The sequence below is a fragment of the Macaca mulatta genome, chromosome 1, assembly GCF_049350105.2.
Source record: "Macaca mulatta isolate MMU2019108-1 chromosome 1, T2T-MMU8v2.0, whole genome shotgun sequence".
NCBI lineage: Eukaryota > Metazoa > Chordata > Mammalia > Primates > Cercopithecidae > Macaca > Macaca mulatta.
Window position 1 is genome coordinate 44,341,551 of NC_133406.1, and position 16,285 is coordinate 44,357,835.

At 35.7% G+C, this 16,285-nt stretch overlaps 1 protein-coding gene across 2 annotated transcripts in view; it reads left to right on the plus strand.

The window, feature by feature from the left end:
• Window positions 1-16,285, plus strand: part of PLA2G4A (phospholipase A2 group IVA) — a 147,960-nt gene that overhangs the window by 68,713 nt on the left and 62,962 nt on the right. For both annotated transcript variants that reach the window (XM_015121794.3, XM_015121786.3), the window contains 2 exons: window positions 7,629-7,666; window positions 11,089-11,230. In XM_015121794.3, the coding sequence (XP_014977280.1) occupies window positions 7,629-7,666; window positions 11,089-11,230 (180 nt within the window). The remainder of the gene's footprint in view (window positions 1-7,628; window positions 7,667-11,088; window positions 11,231-16,285) is intronic.

Consider the following 16,285-nt stretch of genomic DNA (forward strand, 5'->3'; position numbering starts at 1 on the left):
TGAGGTGGTTGGGTCTCTAAAGGGGCGGAAGGTAGTCCTGGTGAAGAGAACAGCCTAATTGAAGGCATTGGACTAGAAAGGACGGAGCATGTTTGGGAAACCATGCCTAGACAAGTTTGATGGGAACAGATCATCCGTTCATGAAGGAAGAAGAGGTACATTGGGATGAGACCATAGCAGAGTAGAAATGTGAGATGTAGGAGTTTTGATGTTATCTTACTTACAGTAGTGAGTTACAGAAGGTTCGTGACCAGGTAATGGGGAACTGAGAGGGAACTTCTGACTTTTTCCTCAGAAGCATTAGCAAGCAAAACGTTAGTAGGTAGAGATACCAAGAATGTTGATATGGAAAACAAAAAGGTGGGTGCAACTTACCACAGACTGCTTCTGTAGAAAGTGACTAGAATGGGGAGTGTAGAGTGATTTGAGGAAAGTCACGCTTGGCACAGCTTTAATGTGTCAAGTAGAGTTGAATGCAATGATTGCTTAGAAGCAATGAGGATCCGCTGAAGGTGGAAAGCTGAATTACGCTCTTCCTTAGACTGTGATTTTATCACTCAACTTTTATAACTGTTTTTTGGGGGAGAAAGACAATTTTAGGGCTGCCATTGATAAAATCTGGGTTAAATTGTATTTGTTGGAGTCAAAAGTTTAGAACATCAGAATTGTTGTTTGAGAGATGCTGGCACAACCTGCTGCTTTTGACCCAGACTCAGAGTCAGATGGCCACTTCCCAAGATGGAATCATGATTCTGCTACTTATTAACCATGTGATGGTGGACATGTTATTTTTTCTGACTTTGCCATGCATCCTCATCTGTAAAACAGGGTTACATATAGTACCTACCTTTTAGGTTGTGGTTACAGTTAGATAGGTTAATGCATACAACATATTAAAATACTTCCTGGCCCATTAAGCACTAAATAAATATTAAGTATTCTCACTCTAATTATAATTGACCAGATTTAACTAAATATGTATCATGTGCTTTATGAAGCTGATTTAACTGGATATCAAACATACTTATTTGTTTGAACTTACGGACCAAAATGAACTTGTTATTTAAATACTAATGGTAGAACTTATCGATGCAGTGATCATTTGTTTCAAGATAGTTCAGAATGCACCAGTCACTCATGACTGAATGTGTCAAATGTAGTTTGGGGTTACAGTGGCCCATTTTAAAGTGGAAAGGTCTAGAATATTCAGAATTTAGAGTGTTTCAAGAAACAAAGTAGCCCACTTCAAAAGAATCATGAAAATGCTTAGGCTTGGAAGCAGATAAGATTATGCTTCTTTATTTCTCTGGATGAAATTAGTTTGTTTTGTCCAACACTTTGAAAAAAGTTGTCTCTAAGTTGATCTTGTGTTTTAGTTTGCCATCTGTATTTAGAAGTTAGTGTTAAAAACAGCCATTCCTCGTGGCTCCTGTGGCATCTCTCTGATTTTGGCTGATTGCTTTCTTTGATTGTTGCTTACTCACGAGTGCAACTTGAAAATGAATAAGATAGTTCCACAGAAGAGATAGTGACAAAGCTGAAAAAAAGAAGGGAGTTTTTATGGTGAATTCAGAATGTTGTTAGTCTTGGGATGATGTCATTGGAAAACCATGTATTGATGTTTGAAAACAAAGACTGCAATTTAAATAAGTTGTTGAGACAAAGTGGAGTTTGGAGAGAAAACAAGAGAACGATATAATTTTGTAAGAAAGTTGAGAGACCTTTGGCTGAGATGTTAAAACTCTCAGATATTGATGCAGGACAGAGTTCAAATGTGGCTCAAGTAATTCCTGGCTTTAACAGAGAATGCATTTTTATTTTGGGTTACTAACAATTGAAACAAGTGAGACTTTTATGACTTTTATGGCAATTTATAACTTTTAAATTTTAGGGTGTTTCAGAATGCTCTTGCATTCTTGGGATTCCTCTGTTGGATGGTAAGTTCTGTCATGGAGTAAAACATGACTAGGTTATTTACCATTGTGTATCCAGCCGGGCACACATGAGGCACTTGAACCATTTTTGGATGAATGAATACATGAATGCACTTCCAGGAGGTGCTATAAACCTGACAAGTGCTCAGACAGGAGTAGTGAAAGTAATGAAGTTTAAAAGAGAAAAGTTAGACAGTCTGAGAAAAAAGAGGTAGTAGAGTGGTTTGGTAGTAGTGGTTTAGGAAATCTGGCTTATTGTATGAAAGCTAATGGTTACCCAGATCTTCAGAATTTCTGCTGATGTCCACCTAGTAAAAAGGACCTTAAATTAAGGAACATGAGATTATCATCAAATGTAAGGAGGAAACTATGAGAGTGTAGAACATGGCCACAGGAAAGACAATGGTTTTTAAAAGTCTTTCAGGTCTGTTAAGAACAATTATTTTGGGGGGGAGGTAGACACTCCTGAATTATCCTGAGTTCTTGGGTAATGAATTAGATGATTCCTGGTAGGAAAAGCTAATTTATTTTACTAAAAATATTATGTATATCTATATATCACTTAGCAGTGGGGATACATGCTGAGAAATGCATCCTTAGGTGACTTCATTATTGTGTGAACATCATAAAGTGTGCTTACATAAACCTAGATGGTACAGCCTGCTATACACCTAGGTTATGTGGTACAACCTATTGCACCTAAGCTGCAAGTCATGTTACTGCACTGAATATGATAGGCATTTGCAACACAATGGTAAGTATTTGCATATCTAAACAAACATATCTAAGCATACAAAAGATACAATAAAAATATGGCATTATAATCTTATGGGGACCACTGTTGCAAATGTGTTTCATCACTGAAACATAACTATGTAGTACATGACTATATATTGAAAAATAATTCTCAATTCATACAAAACTGTATCCAGGCCATCACCCATCATTCTATGCGACGAATGCTCCTTCTAACAACCCCACAATATCACCCCTTACCACAAAAACTTTCTTCAGTTTAATCTCTCCCACTCTAGGTTCCCACGCCACCCTTCCCACACCGCCCCTAATCCCGCCCCAAGCAGCTCTGAGAAACATCGCCCTTTATCTCTCCATACCACCCCCAAAAATGTTTGCTGCCCCAACACTTCACCACTATTTTGTTTTGTTTTTCTTATTAATATAGGAAGACAGGAATGTCAGGCTTCTGAGCCCAAGCCTACACATATACATCCAGATGACCTGAGGCAACTGAAGAACCACAAAATAAGTGAAAATGGCCGGTTCCTGCCTTAACTGCTGATATTACCTTGTGACATTCCTTCTCCTGGACAATAAGTCTCTGGAGCTCCCCACCAAGCACCTTGTGACCCCCGCCCCTGCCCACAAGAGAACAATCCCCTTTAACTGTAATTTTCCACTACCTACCCAAATCTTGTAAAACTGCCCCACCCCATCTCCCCTTGCTGACTCCTTTTTCGGACTCAGTCCACCTACACCCAGGTGATTAAAAAACTTTATAGCTAAAAAAAAAAAAAAGAAAAAAAAGAAAAAAAATTATTTTACTAGTGTCTCATTCAACTTTTAAACATGCAGAATTTATTAGATGTGGGTTTGCGTGTATTGATGGGGTTGTAATTTCTGCTTTGCACTTCGATTGCCTCCTTGGCAGATCCACATCTTGTTCCTTCTTTACACAATTGAGATACAAGGTACAGAAACATGATTCTAGGTAAAAATGACCCTTTAAAAATGACTTTATTTATTATCCTGCACAGGTCAAGTAAATATGGATAAAGCAGAAAATATGTAATTCTCTTGAAAGATGTGCATAATGATTGAATCAATATGATGATTAATTGCTGTTTGTTTCTACCTAGAAAAAAAAATGAGTAAATTAGGGATCAGAGTTCAAAATAATGTTTTATTGAAAGTAAGTGTTGTAAATATTGGAGCACATAAGGGAAGTCATGGCATATTTGAAGAACTCTTTACTAATAGGATAGGTTCTCAAGTTTGAAATTATTTTGTTATGTGCATCTTTTTTGTAATAATCATTTTAAAGCAGGGGTCCCCAACCCCTGGATCTGGTCTACGGCAAGTTAGGACCTAGGCTGCACAGCAGGAGGTGAGAGTTGGGCAAAGGAGCAAAGCTTCATTAGTATTTACAGTCGCTTCCCATCACATTGCTGCTCTGCCTCGTGTCAGATCAGCGGTGGCATTACATTCTCACAGGAACGTGGACCCTGTTGTGAACTACACGTGTGAAGGATCTAGGTTCATGCTCCTTATGAGAATCTAATGCCTAAGGATCTGTCACTGTCCCCCCTCACCCCCAGTGGAAGGCCTAGTTGCAGGAAAACAAGCTCAGGGCTCCCACTGTGTACATTATGGTGAGTTGTATAATTATTTCATTATATATTCCAGTGTAATAATAATATAAATAAAGTGCACAATAAATGTAATGCACTTGAATCACGAAACCATGCCCCCTCCCACCCCGCCACCCTGGTCCACGTTAAAATTGTCTTCCACAAAACTGCTCCCTGGTGCCATAAAGGTTGGGAACTGCTGTTTTAAAGGACCTCCTTATTGTCAGGCACTATGCTTGTTGCTTTAAGCTTCATTATTTCAAAATGACTGTGGAAAGTTTTCAAGATAATTCGTAGGTTAGATCCTTTAAAAATTATTTGAAGGCTGAAATGGCTTTTAGTTTTTATAGTTTGTCTCCTCCAGTTCTGCCCACCCTCCTGTAAGTGAAAATCTCCAATTGTAAACATCTAAAATTGCTTTCCACTGGGGAATTCAAAGATGACATTGCTGCTTTTCACAAGAATACATGTCGACACAGCCTACTCCTTCCTAAAAAAGGTGGAGTTCTAATTAGTTCTAGTTCCTAGCTAGGTATTAGGGTGTTGGGGCAAGCCTGGAAGAGGTGGTCATTCTTCTTTGTAATTGTCTTGATAATACAAGCAGCGTGGAAGCCTGTAATGCAGAGATGCTTTATGCAGTGTGTGGGAAGAAGTTTAGAGTAATTGTTTAATGCCTCACAGGAAGTACATGTTTTTATCTGAATGGCATGTTCTAGGTAAAAGGTGCAGAGAGATTGTAAACATCAAGCTTATCATACATAGCATGTCTGAACATCGTGCACCCAGTAAGAGTGTTTTAAATTTACTTCTGGTTGTGGGTGACCCACTTGGGCAGTGTGGAAGTGAGGATCCTAATCCGTGTGACAAGAACCTTAGCAGCACAGCCTGTAACATTCAAACTGTCAGAAAAATCCTGTGCCTTCTCTTCCTTTATCCTGCCTTTGTTTAAAGAGTCTTGTCAGTCCATCCAGGATCATGAATGTCTTAGCCAAGAAATGTAGATATAGAAAGTGCGTGCTAATGGAGAAGACAAATTTGACTATAAATGCAGCATGGTTGATTTTCCTCTTATTCATGGAGCTGTCAGAACAAACAGGCATTGGATATATTCAAGCATTTTATATATATATGTGTGTGTGTGTATATATATATACACACACACATATATATATATATGTATAAATTTTTTTTTTCTTCTTTTTTGAGACAGAATCTTCATTCTCGTTGCCTAGGCTGGAGTGCAGTGTCGTAATCTTGGCTCACTGCAACCTCTGCCTCCTGGGTTCAAGTGATTGTCCTACCTCAGCCTCCTGAGCAGCTGAGATTACAAGCATGCGCCACCGTGCCTGGCTAATTTTTGTATTTTTAGTAGAGATGAGATTTCACCATGTTAGCCAGGCTGGTCTTGAACTCCTGACATCAGGTGATCCACCTGCCTTAGTCTCCCAAAGTGCTGGGATTACAGGTGTGAGCCACCACACCTGGCCAAACATTGGATATGTAATTTATAAATTGCTTGAAGACCTGCCTGCTGGGAAGCAGCATTTTCTTGAACACTTTCTGTCATGAGGTGGCACAACGAAAGAGGCCTTGAATCTTTCCATTTATTAGAAAACTCTACATAGAGTTGTAATATTGTTCATGTTATTTCCATCCACTCATGATGGCTTTACCTTCTGGAGATAAAAACATTAAATCTAGTATCATTTTAAGGGGCAATTTTTATGTATTTCTTGAAAAAAAATACAGACCATGCTTTACCCATATCTTGTTTTCTTCTAAATTGCATTCCCTGTTTGGTAGCCAATCACCCTTTGACGTTACTTTCATCTGGGCATGCAGTATTCCATTTGTCCTAGGATTCTCAATTACTTTATTAACTTTAAAAATATGTATATGCTTCTTTGATTAATGAACATTCAGAGTATTCTATATATAGGAACTGCTGTCTGGTTCAGACCATCCCATGATTTTGTCTCCAATAGTAATCAATTATTTCTTGATGAGAAAAGATTGCCTGATGCCCTCCTCCTCAGGTACACACACACACACACACACACACACACACACACACACACAGGCGAACAGTAATTTGACAAATATGTGGTATCTGTTGTATGCCAAATACTATACAATGAACCAGTAATAGGAACCTATATAAGACAGAGCTTACAGTTTAGTGAGAGAGGAAAATTTTTGTATAGATGATTTCAATACCTTTTTCTTACTCATAAAATTCAGCTCTGAGAATCAATCATCTGAATGAACTTATTTTAACCTTTTGGAAATCTCCTTCTAGTTTGTGTTTTTCCTTTCCTTGAAACTCACAAGGGTAAATCTAATAATCTATAGCATTTTATATTGATTCTAAAAATTTCCTCTTCACATTTCAAGAGGTATATCCTAGTTCTGTTCTACTTGAACTTATTGAACAAGTTAGCTCTATCTACGTTCTTACACTAACCCGATACAATAAAAATAATAACACGTTTACAACTGTGTAACAACTTTCAAAGCATTTTCTCATTTGGTTTTCATAACAATCTACAGCTGCATTTTTCATAGTTAATGCCAGGGATAATATTGAGAAGGTCTTTCTGTACAACAGATTTACAGTCTCTGGAAAAACAACTCTTAATATCTTAAGTGGATATTAGTCATTTTCTTTTCCTTTAGACAAAAATTGTCTCTCTGGCAGGATGCCATCCTTCAATATGTTTGATAGCCTCAAATAGTGTTGAAATAAATAAAAACCGGAGGCTTCAGATCTCATTAGTAGATATTTCCTGAGTCAACCACAGTTGGCTGGACCCTAGGTCTACTGCCCACCATGCGTGGGTGTTGTATTTCCAGGTTACTACAGCCTGCACTTGTCTCAGATACACATGTGTGAACTTTCACCCAGGCTGATTCTAACCTCTGGGCTCTTACAGCTTCTGATTTTGTGGCTTGAGGCAGCTCCTAAATAATAGACACAACATCTCAGTAGTTTTTATATCTCAGGCACTTTTTATGTTTTGTAAATAGTAATTGTGGTGAGCTACTTTATTTTACTGAGGGAGGAAAACAACCTAGGCAGAGATAATTCTTGTGTTTGCTAAAATGACTTACTAAGTAGACTTATTTAAAAAATACCAAAAAGTTGGTTTACTGAAATGCATCTGTAGTTTAGGGTCTTCATGGAGCTGTGTTACTTTTATTTTTAGGGTTTTGTTTTTTTAGATTAAAAATAATCTGGCACTCAAAAATTATTCTGAGTTTGTTTCCATTATATAAAACACACATCTACTTTATGACCTAATCTGATTAATATGTCTTTTTTTAGGTCACTGAAATGATTCTAGAAATGTCTCTTGAAGTTTGGTAAGTGCATTTATTTAGCTGGATGAGAAATACTGTGAGTGATCCACTAATTTATTTTAATTGTTAAAGAATTATATATATATATAATTCTGCAGCTTTGAATATGTAGAGTGCGTTATGTTTACTTTGCTTTTTTTAGTTATCTGTTAATATCTACAAAATCTTTACAAGCATATTCTTATAGTCATTATTCTTATATTTTCATATACTTTGCTTACTTTTCCAATAGTTTCGTGGTCATATAATAATGTCAGAATAAGTGCTTTTCAAAAGAGTGCTCCCTCTAGTCGTACATCTATCCCCATAGAAATGAATGCAGTTATTTAAGTGCATCTTCTATTGTTGATTGAGGTAGATATTCAAAAACATAGAAGTGAACATAAACAGGAAACTGTAATAATTTTTATAGATGAAAAACTGAAAATTGAGACTGATTTTGTTCATAGTGACCCAGCCAGACTACTACTAATAACGTTCCATGAAGCATACTGCTCTTTCAAAATGGCCTCCAAAAATGAACGTTAGGAAATCATGTACTTATTTTCAAATGGCGAATTTTAGGGGAGGCAAGTCTGCCTTGATCTAACTGATCTCTGATGTAATAATGAGTTCCCTTAACCTCTCTGCATCTCCTTGAACTTCCCTGTTGAACTTGATTTGACCAAAGTTACTAGTACATATTGTACACAAATGCCACGAAAACTAACTTAAAATTTTCACATCTGGTGATTTGGCAAATGTATGATAATGCATACATTGGGTTTAGGCATTTATTTATTGTATTCTGATCCCTGGAACATGTGGATTTGACTTAGTAAATGATTGGCATAAATTTCCATAACCTATCAATATATGTCAGCAAATATCAAAGGATAGTCCAAGTTATTGTTTGCATTATTTTGTATTAAGTTCATTCTTGCTTAAAAGTGGTATATTTTGGCATGAGATTAGAAACACTTGTTATTTGACTGACTATGGAAGTAATGCTTTTGTTTAATGGGGAATAGTCTTCACTGAGGTAATTAGGGCCATATTTTTATAATATTAAAAATTTCTTTTTTATATATATTATTTTATGTCAGCTCTAGAATAAAAACTGTTTTCAAAGAAAAATTCAATTTATTCAAAGAAAATTTTTTCATGTCATATCTTCTATTAAAACTAACATAAAATCAAGAAAGAATTAATTAGAAAGTTAAAAAAATGCATAAAAAGAGAAGTAAATTAGCCATAATTCTATTACTGAATTTATAAAATTACTCAGAAGTTTTTGAATTTTCCTCCAGATTTTAAAAACTGATATCCTTAAAACATCTAGGTCATTATACTGTTCAAAATTTTTTAAAAATCGTGATTCATTTTTAACAATTATATATAACAACACAGTATATTAGAGAGAACATGGCTTCCAGAACAATAAGACCTAGATTTAAATCTACCACTTGCTAATTATGTTAATGATTGATAGATTTCTAATCACTTTTTTACTCACTGGTAAAATAAGAAAAGAATACTTTCTAAGCATATCTACTGTGAAAAAAAAGTGTTAATTGGAAAAAATAATTTCCACTGATAACACTTACAACAAAACTAAAATCCTGCAAAATGACTATCTTAGGAACATAAATATATATTACAAAATTATCAACAAATATATTAGTATGATAGGATTAAATTTCAGTAGTGATTACCTTTAAGGAGCAGAAAATGAAATAAAGTTGAGGAGGTTTCATAGAGGCAACGGCACAGGTAAGATTTTAATTTCTTATAGTGTTCAGAAGATATCTAACCTAATACGTCATTATAAAGAATAGTAATAGAAAAAGAGTGTAGCCCAAGACTAGACTTAAAAAATGTTAACTCACTGTCTTACTATTTTCCCCCTTGTTACATAATTTCCAAAATCAAATTTAATAATTATGTAACCTAATACTTTTATATACAGTCCAGCAACCATTTCTTTAAATTATCTTTAAAAATTTTTCATTACTTCCCTTAAAATAGCTCTCCAGAAATAGAATTATTAGGTCAAAAGGAATCTATATTCTATTTATTTTTGAATATGCCATATTGCTAATATGCCTAATTTGAATACTGCTTAATTGCTTTTTAACAAATTTATATTCCCAAAATTGATGCATGAGAATATTAGTGTTATTTTACCGTTCTAGCACTAGAAAATAAGTGTTTAAAATATTTTCATATCAGTTATTTTAATAATAGTATCATTAATAAATTCACTAGTGAAATTAATTTTTTGGTTATTAATTATACTTTCTCGTTTGGGAGGTACCTATATTTATCCTTTGGGAAGTAGTAATTAAACTATTATTTGTAATGATCAACTATGACCATAAGGAACACAGCTCAGAGGCTCAGCAGTCTCATTCTGTATTTTACAAGGAAGAAATATACTGAACTAACAGAAATGAGATTTAAAATTTATTTACAATTAAGGTAAGGCCTTTTATGAATGGTAAAGAGACATATTTTACTGGTGATAATTCTTGACTTCTACATTTTGGATTTATTCACATTCCAACGTAGGCCGACAGATTTTTAAAAAGTATTTTTAAATTCAGTAGTTGGTATTTAGACTTCAGTATTAAGATATTTCTTATATGTGGCATGGTGAAAGTACATCACATGTTTACTATGTGATCCTAACCTCTCAGAGCCATAGTTTTCTAATTTATAAAGCTGTAGTATATAATAATATATTATATAATAATGTGTAGTGATTACTCCCATCGTTCTTGCAATGATTCATATGTAATACCTAATGTGGTTTCTGGCATAGTGTAGAGAAATTGCTACTGCCTTTATTAGCAAGATAACATATATATAATTTAAAGGGTTCTAAAGTCCTCTAGTTGTACACTTATTTGTGGTTATCTCAAGTTCTGTGATTAGAAGTTATTTTCTTTGTTAGAGGGGGGCATCCCTTATACAAGGCAATTAATTAAGACAATATTTCTGCAAATATGTTCCTCAGAATGCTGGCTCTTTGGGATGTTAGAAAGTAATTATCATGGTGGAATAGTGAAGGGTGGAGAGATAAGGGAAGGAATTCTTGGTCAAGTAAGTTTGGGAGATCCTGTGCCAAACAAATATAAACAGGGTTCTTTACTGAAGCACTTCCCAGTCTTTGTTATAATATTCAACCTATCAGGGGCTGTTTGTTTGCTTGTTTATCTGAAGCATTGAAAAGTCCTTTTTCTCTGAAAACATGGCGTGGAAAATGCTGCTTTAAGATAGCCATCATTTTATCCTCTTATTTTAGGTCCCTGCTTAGAAAATGGCTTGAGGGAAGCAGTCAGCATGTATCAGTGTGGCTCCTAGGGACTTGGAAGAGCCGGCTGGATGGAAAACCAGACCACTGGGAGCATTGGCTCATGACTTTAATCTGTTTGGTATTACAGCTCATGCCCAGACCTACGATTTAGTATGGCTCTGTGTGATCAGGAGAAGACTTTCAGACAACAGAGAAAAGAAAACATAAGGGAGAGCATGAAGAAACTCTTGGGTCCAAAGAATAGTGAAGGATTGAATTCTGCACGTGATGTGAGTTGGAAATTTTTCAAGTGTTGCTATACTTTAATAATAATTTATCTTGGACAATTTCCCCAAGAATTTTATCCAAATACGGCAATATTGAGATTGAGCATTATTCCTTTAGTTTTTTAAGGTAAGGTAAGTGATTTGTAAATGAAAACTTTTTGAGGAAGGTCATCACAAATAGTGCCTTAGTTGGTAACATTTATCAGCTATAGTTTTTATTTTTACTTTATATTTTAGAGCAGTGTTAAGTTCACAACAAAATTGAGCCAAAAGCACAGAGAGTTCCAATATGCTTCTTCTCCCTGCACAACCTCACAAGTTTAGTCAGGTTCTCCAGAGAAACAGAACCAAAAGATATACACAGTAGATATGAAGAGATTTATTATGAAACTTGGCTCACATGATTATGGAGGCCAGGCAGTCCCACGCTATACCATCTGCACACTGAAGAACCAGGAAAGCCAGTGGTGCAATTTCGTCCAAGACAAAGATGCACCAATGGAGTAACTCCCAGTCAGAGGCTGGGCAGTTGGAGGGGGAGGTGGGAGTCTTGAAGTCTGAAGGTAGGAGAACCCACAGCAACAATGTCTAAGGGCAGGAGAAAGGGGATGTCTCAGCTCAAGGACAGAGAGACAATTGCTCGCCTTCTACCTTTTTGTTCTCCTCAGGCCCTCCAAGGATGGAATGATGTGTGCACCCATTGGCGAGGGTGGGTCTTCTTTACTCAGTGTGCTGATTCACATGTTTTTCTTTGGAAAACACCCTCATGAGCACCCCCAGAAAGAATGTTTTTCTAGTGATCTGAGTATCCTTTAGTCTGGTCAGGCTGATAAATAAAATTAACCATTATACTCCCCAACTATCAACATCCCACACCAGAGTAGTACATTTGTTACAATCAATGAACCCATATTGACACATCAGTATCACCCAGGTCCATAGTTTACGTTAGGTTCACTGTTGGTGGTCTACATTCTATGGGGTTTGGACAAATGTAATGACATGCATCCACCATCATAGTATCATACATAGTAGTTCACTGTCCTAAAAATCCTCTGTGCTCCACCTATTCATCTCTAATCCCTACCCCAAGACCACTGATACTTTTACTGTCTCCATAGCTTTGCCTTTTGTCAGTTTGCCTAATGTCGTATAGTTGGAATCATACAGTATGTAGCCTTTCCAGATAGGCTTCTTTCACTTAGTAATATGAATTTAAGTTTCCTCCATGTCTTTTCATCGTTTAGATAGTGCATTTTATTTTAGTACTAAATATTATTCCATCATCTGGATGTACCACATTTTATTTACTTATTTAAATATATGTATTTCAAAAAGGCATACTTATGCATGAAATAGAATTTATTTTATCAATAGGAAAAATTTAGTCTAAAATATAAAAGGATTAAAATTAATTTAAATGTAGGCTAAAATTAAACTGTGGAAATCATCATTATAGAACAAGAAGAAAACGCCATAAATCTTGTTAATGATGATGCGATTAACAAATGTAGGCACATGTGATGGGGAGAAAAAAGAAAATGTTCCAAATTCTTTATATTTTGTAGTAGAGTTTAATGATATTTAAAATTGACCAAATTGAAGGATCCTACTTTCAATATTTGCTTATAATATATTTGTATTCTAATATTTCTCTATAATTAGGATTATAAGAATCATTAAGATGAAGAAATGATTTATAATCCTAATTATGGAGAAATACTGGACTATAAATATAAACAAATATTGAAAGTAAAATCCTTCAATTGTACTTTGCTTTTTCTTTCCTTAAATTCCAGGAAAATGTAACATCCTTTATTATTCAATCATATATCTTATAATCTACTTTTTGGCTATCTATCCATCATTTATTTCATCTATGTATCTATCAATCACCTACCTAATCTACTTATCTATTTTTCTCTCTATATATCTGTCCATCTTTCTATCTGAAACCTACAAAGATTAATTGCTGCAATGATGCTCATCAAATGATAATGAAGTTTCTTGTTAGTGGCATATCAGGTAATCTTTTACTTATTTATTTAGTTGAGCTTTCCTGTTAATTGAATATGTCAAATGAATATAATTTATTTTCATAAAAATAATATTTTAATTAAATACATAAGTAAACATATATGTGCATAGTCTTATACACTCTTGAATTATTTCTTGTAGGAATTAATTTCATTAAATTTTTCCTAAAATAATTTCATAAGTAAATTAATTTCTTGGAATTCATTCTTGTAGGAATTTGAGATTATTGCAAATTAAGGGCAGAATACAGTTGGAAACGAGACATAAATTCTGAGTAAGGGAGCCAAATGATAACCCCATCCCACATGTGGTTGAAGATTTGCAAATATGTTTTAGGTGGGGGTAGGGTTCAAAAGCCAACCTACTGATGCTAGAGTGACTTGTGTTGTTATAGGAGCAGATTCTAAGATGAGATGCTGTTTAAGGGGAAGTTTTGCTTAAAGAAAACTAAGGAAACCTTCATTTAAGTTTATGTTAAAAAGAGAGAGACTTTTCTTTAATCCTGCATTTTTTTTTTTTTTTTTTTTTTTTTTTTTTTTTTTTTTTTTTAGAGACAAGATCTGGCTTTGTTGCCCAAGCAGGAGTGCAGTGGGACAGTCATAGCTCACTGCATCATCAAATCCTGGGCTCAAGTGATCCTCTTGCCTCAGCCTCCTAAGCAGCCAGGACTATGGGTGCATGCCACTACACCCAGAAAATTTATATTTATATATATATACACACATACATATATATACACACACACACGTATATATATAATTATATATATATAATTTTTTTTCTAGAGATGAGATCTTGCTATATTTCCCAGGTTGGTCTCAAACTCCTGGGCTCAAGCAATCCTTACACTTCTGCCTGCCAAAGTGCTGGGATTACAAGCACAAGCCACCATGCCTGGCCAAATCCTGTATCTTGCTTGTCACCACAATAGATCCTTGTTAGAACTTGTGATTGTTTATCACGTCAGGCTAATTAGTTCTTGAAAAAACTGTCTTCTCTATACATTATTCAGAAATTTATAGCTTCTCTGAAGTTTTTAGTGTGTGTACGTGTGTTTCTTTTAATAGAGATAACTGTTCAGTAGCAATTCTATAACATTTTTCTTTTTGTTGCCATCCTTATTTGGTATTGGTATACCCTCAAAACAGAAAAATGATTTTACAAATTCTTTTCATTTCTAACATTTGTGATTTATTGAAATACTGTGCTAAGCGCTAGAGAAGAATAAAGCTGAGATGGCTAGCCCTGAGGAGTTACTTTCCTTAGTGATTTTAAAGCCTTCTTTGGAAGAATGATATTTAAGCAAACAAAACCCATGATGTGTTAAGTTCTTAATAAAGAGGTGTGAACTGAGGGATGCAAGTGATCACAAGAGGATGACTCACTCTCTGCAGCAGAGATGATAGAAATTTCTTTTAGAGTTGAAGACAGTTGGCCATGCCTTGAGGTATGAGCTTGCTAGAGGAAAAAGGAGGAAATTCATATTTCTTGTAAGTCATGATTGTCAACTTTATTTGAGAGATCATGCCTTGCAATCTCAGAGTTTCCCTGCCTAATTTCTTTCTATTTTATTTGCAACAATTATTTTCTTTACTGTTAATGGCTGACTACTTCTTGTTTCCCTCACAACAGATGGACTTCTCTCCTAATGATAGAGAAATAAAAAGTTAGGAGATGACAAATCCTTCATTTCTTGCTATAAAATTGACATACTCCATAACCGATGCCTGTCCTTTGCAACCTGCCTCCTAGTCCAATAGAAAAAATACTCCCTTTGCTTTCAAATGCAGATATCCATCAGATATGGATCTGAAGCTCCTCTTGAGAACCCCAATATATCTGTTATTCATATTTTCCCAGATCACTCTCAACCTGTATTGTCAGCATCTACCTCCGTGTGGATATTTCCTATAAAAATATAAACATGTTCTAAACTCAGATATAAAAAGAAAATAAAGAACAAAAAACATTTCCTGGATTCTGTATTCTCTCCTCCCTTCTGCTCTATTTCTCTCCTTACCTTCACAAACGTTTCCAACATTTTCTATACAAACTTATTCTACCTCCTTTAGACACCAGTACTAATAAATGCACAGGGTCTTGTTCTTGCCCTATCTTAACTAACCTTACAGCTGCAAATGACAGATGTCTCCTTACATTTCGAAACATTGTCTACTCTTCACTTACTCCCTTTTCATGGTCTTCATCATGCCTCTTTGGTGTTCTTTACCAGCTCTTCTTCATCTGAGCATTCCTTACCTATAGTAGTTCCTCAAGTCATAGTCCTAGGTCCTCTTTCTCCTCATTCTAGTTCTTTCTTTCATGTTTTGAGACAGTTTCGCTTTGTCATTCAGGCTGCAGTGCAGCGGCACCATCTTGGCTCACTGAAGCCTCTATTTCTTGGGTTCAAGTGATCCTTCTGCCTCGACCTCCCAAAGTGCTGGGACTATGGGGTTCATGCCACCATGCTCCGTGAGAAATATGTTTTTCTAGGCAATTGAGATTTAAATCTAGGATTCTGAGTCAGGGCATGGTGGCTCTCACCTGTAATCCCAGCATTTTGGGAGGCCGAGGCAGGAGGATCAAAACCGGCCCGGTCAACATGGTGAAAACCCATGTCTACAAAAAATACAAAAAAATTAGGTGTGGTGGTGTGCACCCGTGGTCCTAGCTACTTGGGAGGCTGAGGCAGGAGGATCACTTGAACCCAGGAAGTAGGGGCTGCAGTGAGCCAAGATGGTGCCACTGTACTCTAGGCTGGGTGACGAAGTGAGACCTTGTCTCAAACAACAACAACAACAATAACAACAACAACAAGAAATTTCTCTCTGGCCTATGATGTCGCCCAACACCTGTGTGCTAGGGACATGCATATCAACAACTTAGAACCGCTCTTCTGAGCTTCAGACCTAAATATCTACACACTTACTTGATTTCTTTACATGTATTCCTCCCAGCATCTCAAACTCAGCCTATCTAAATCTGAACGCAATGTCTTGTCTTTCTCTGTGCCTTGTATAG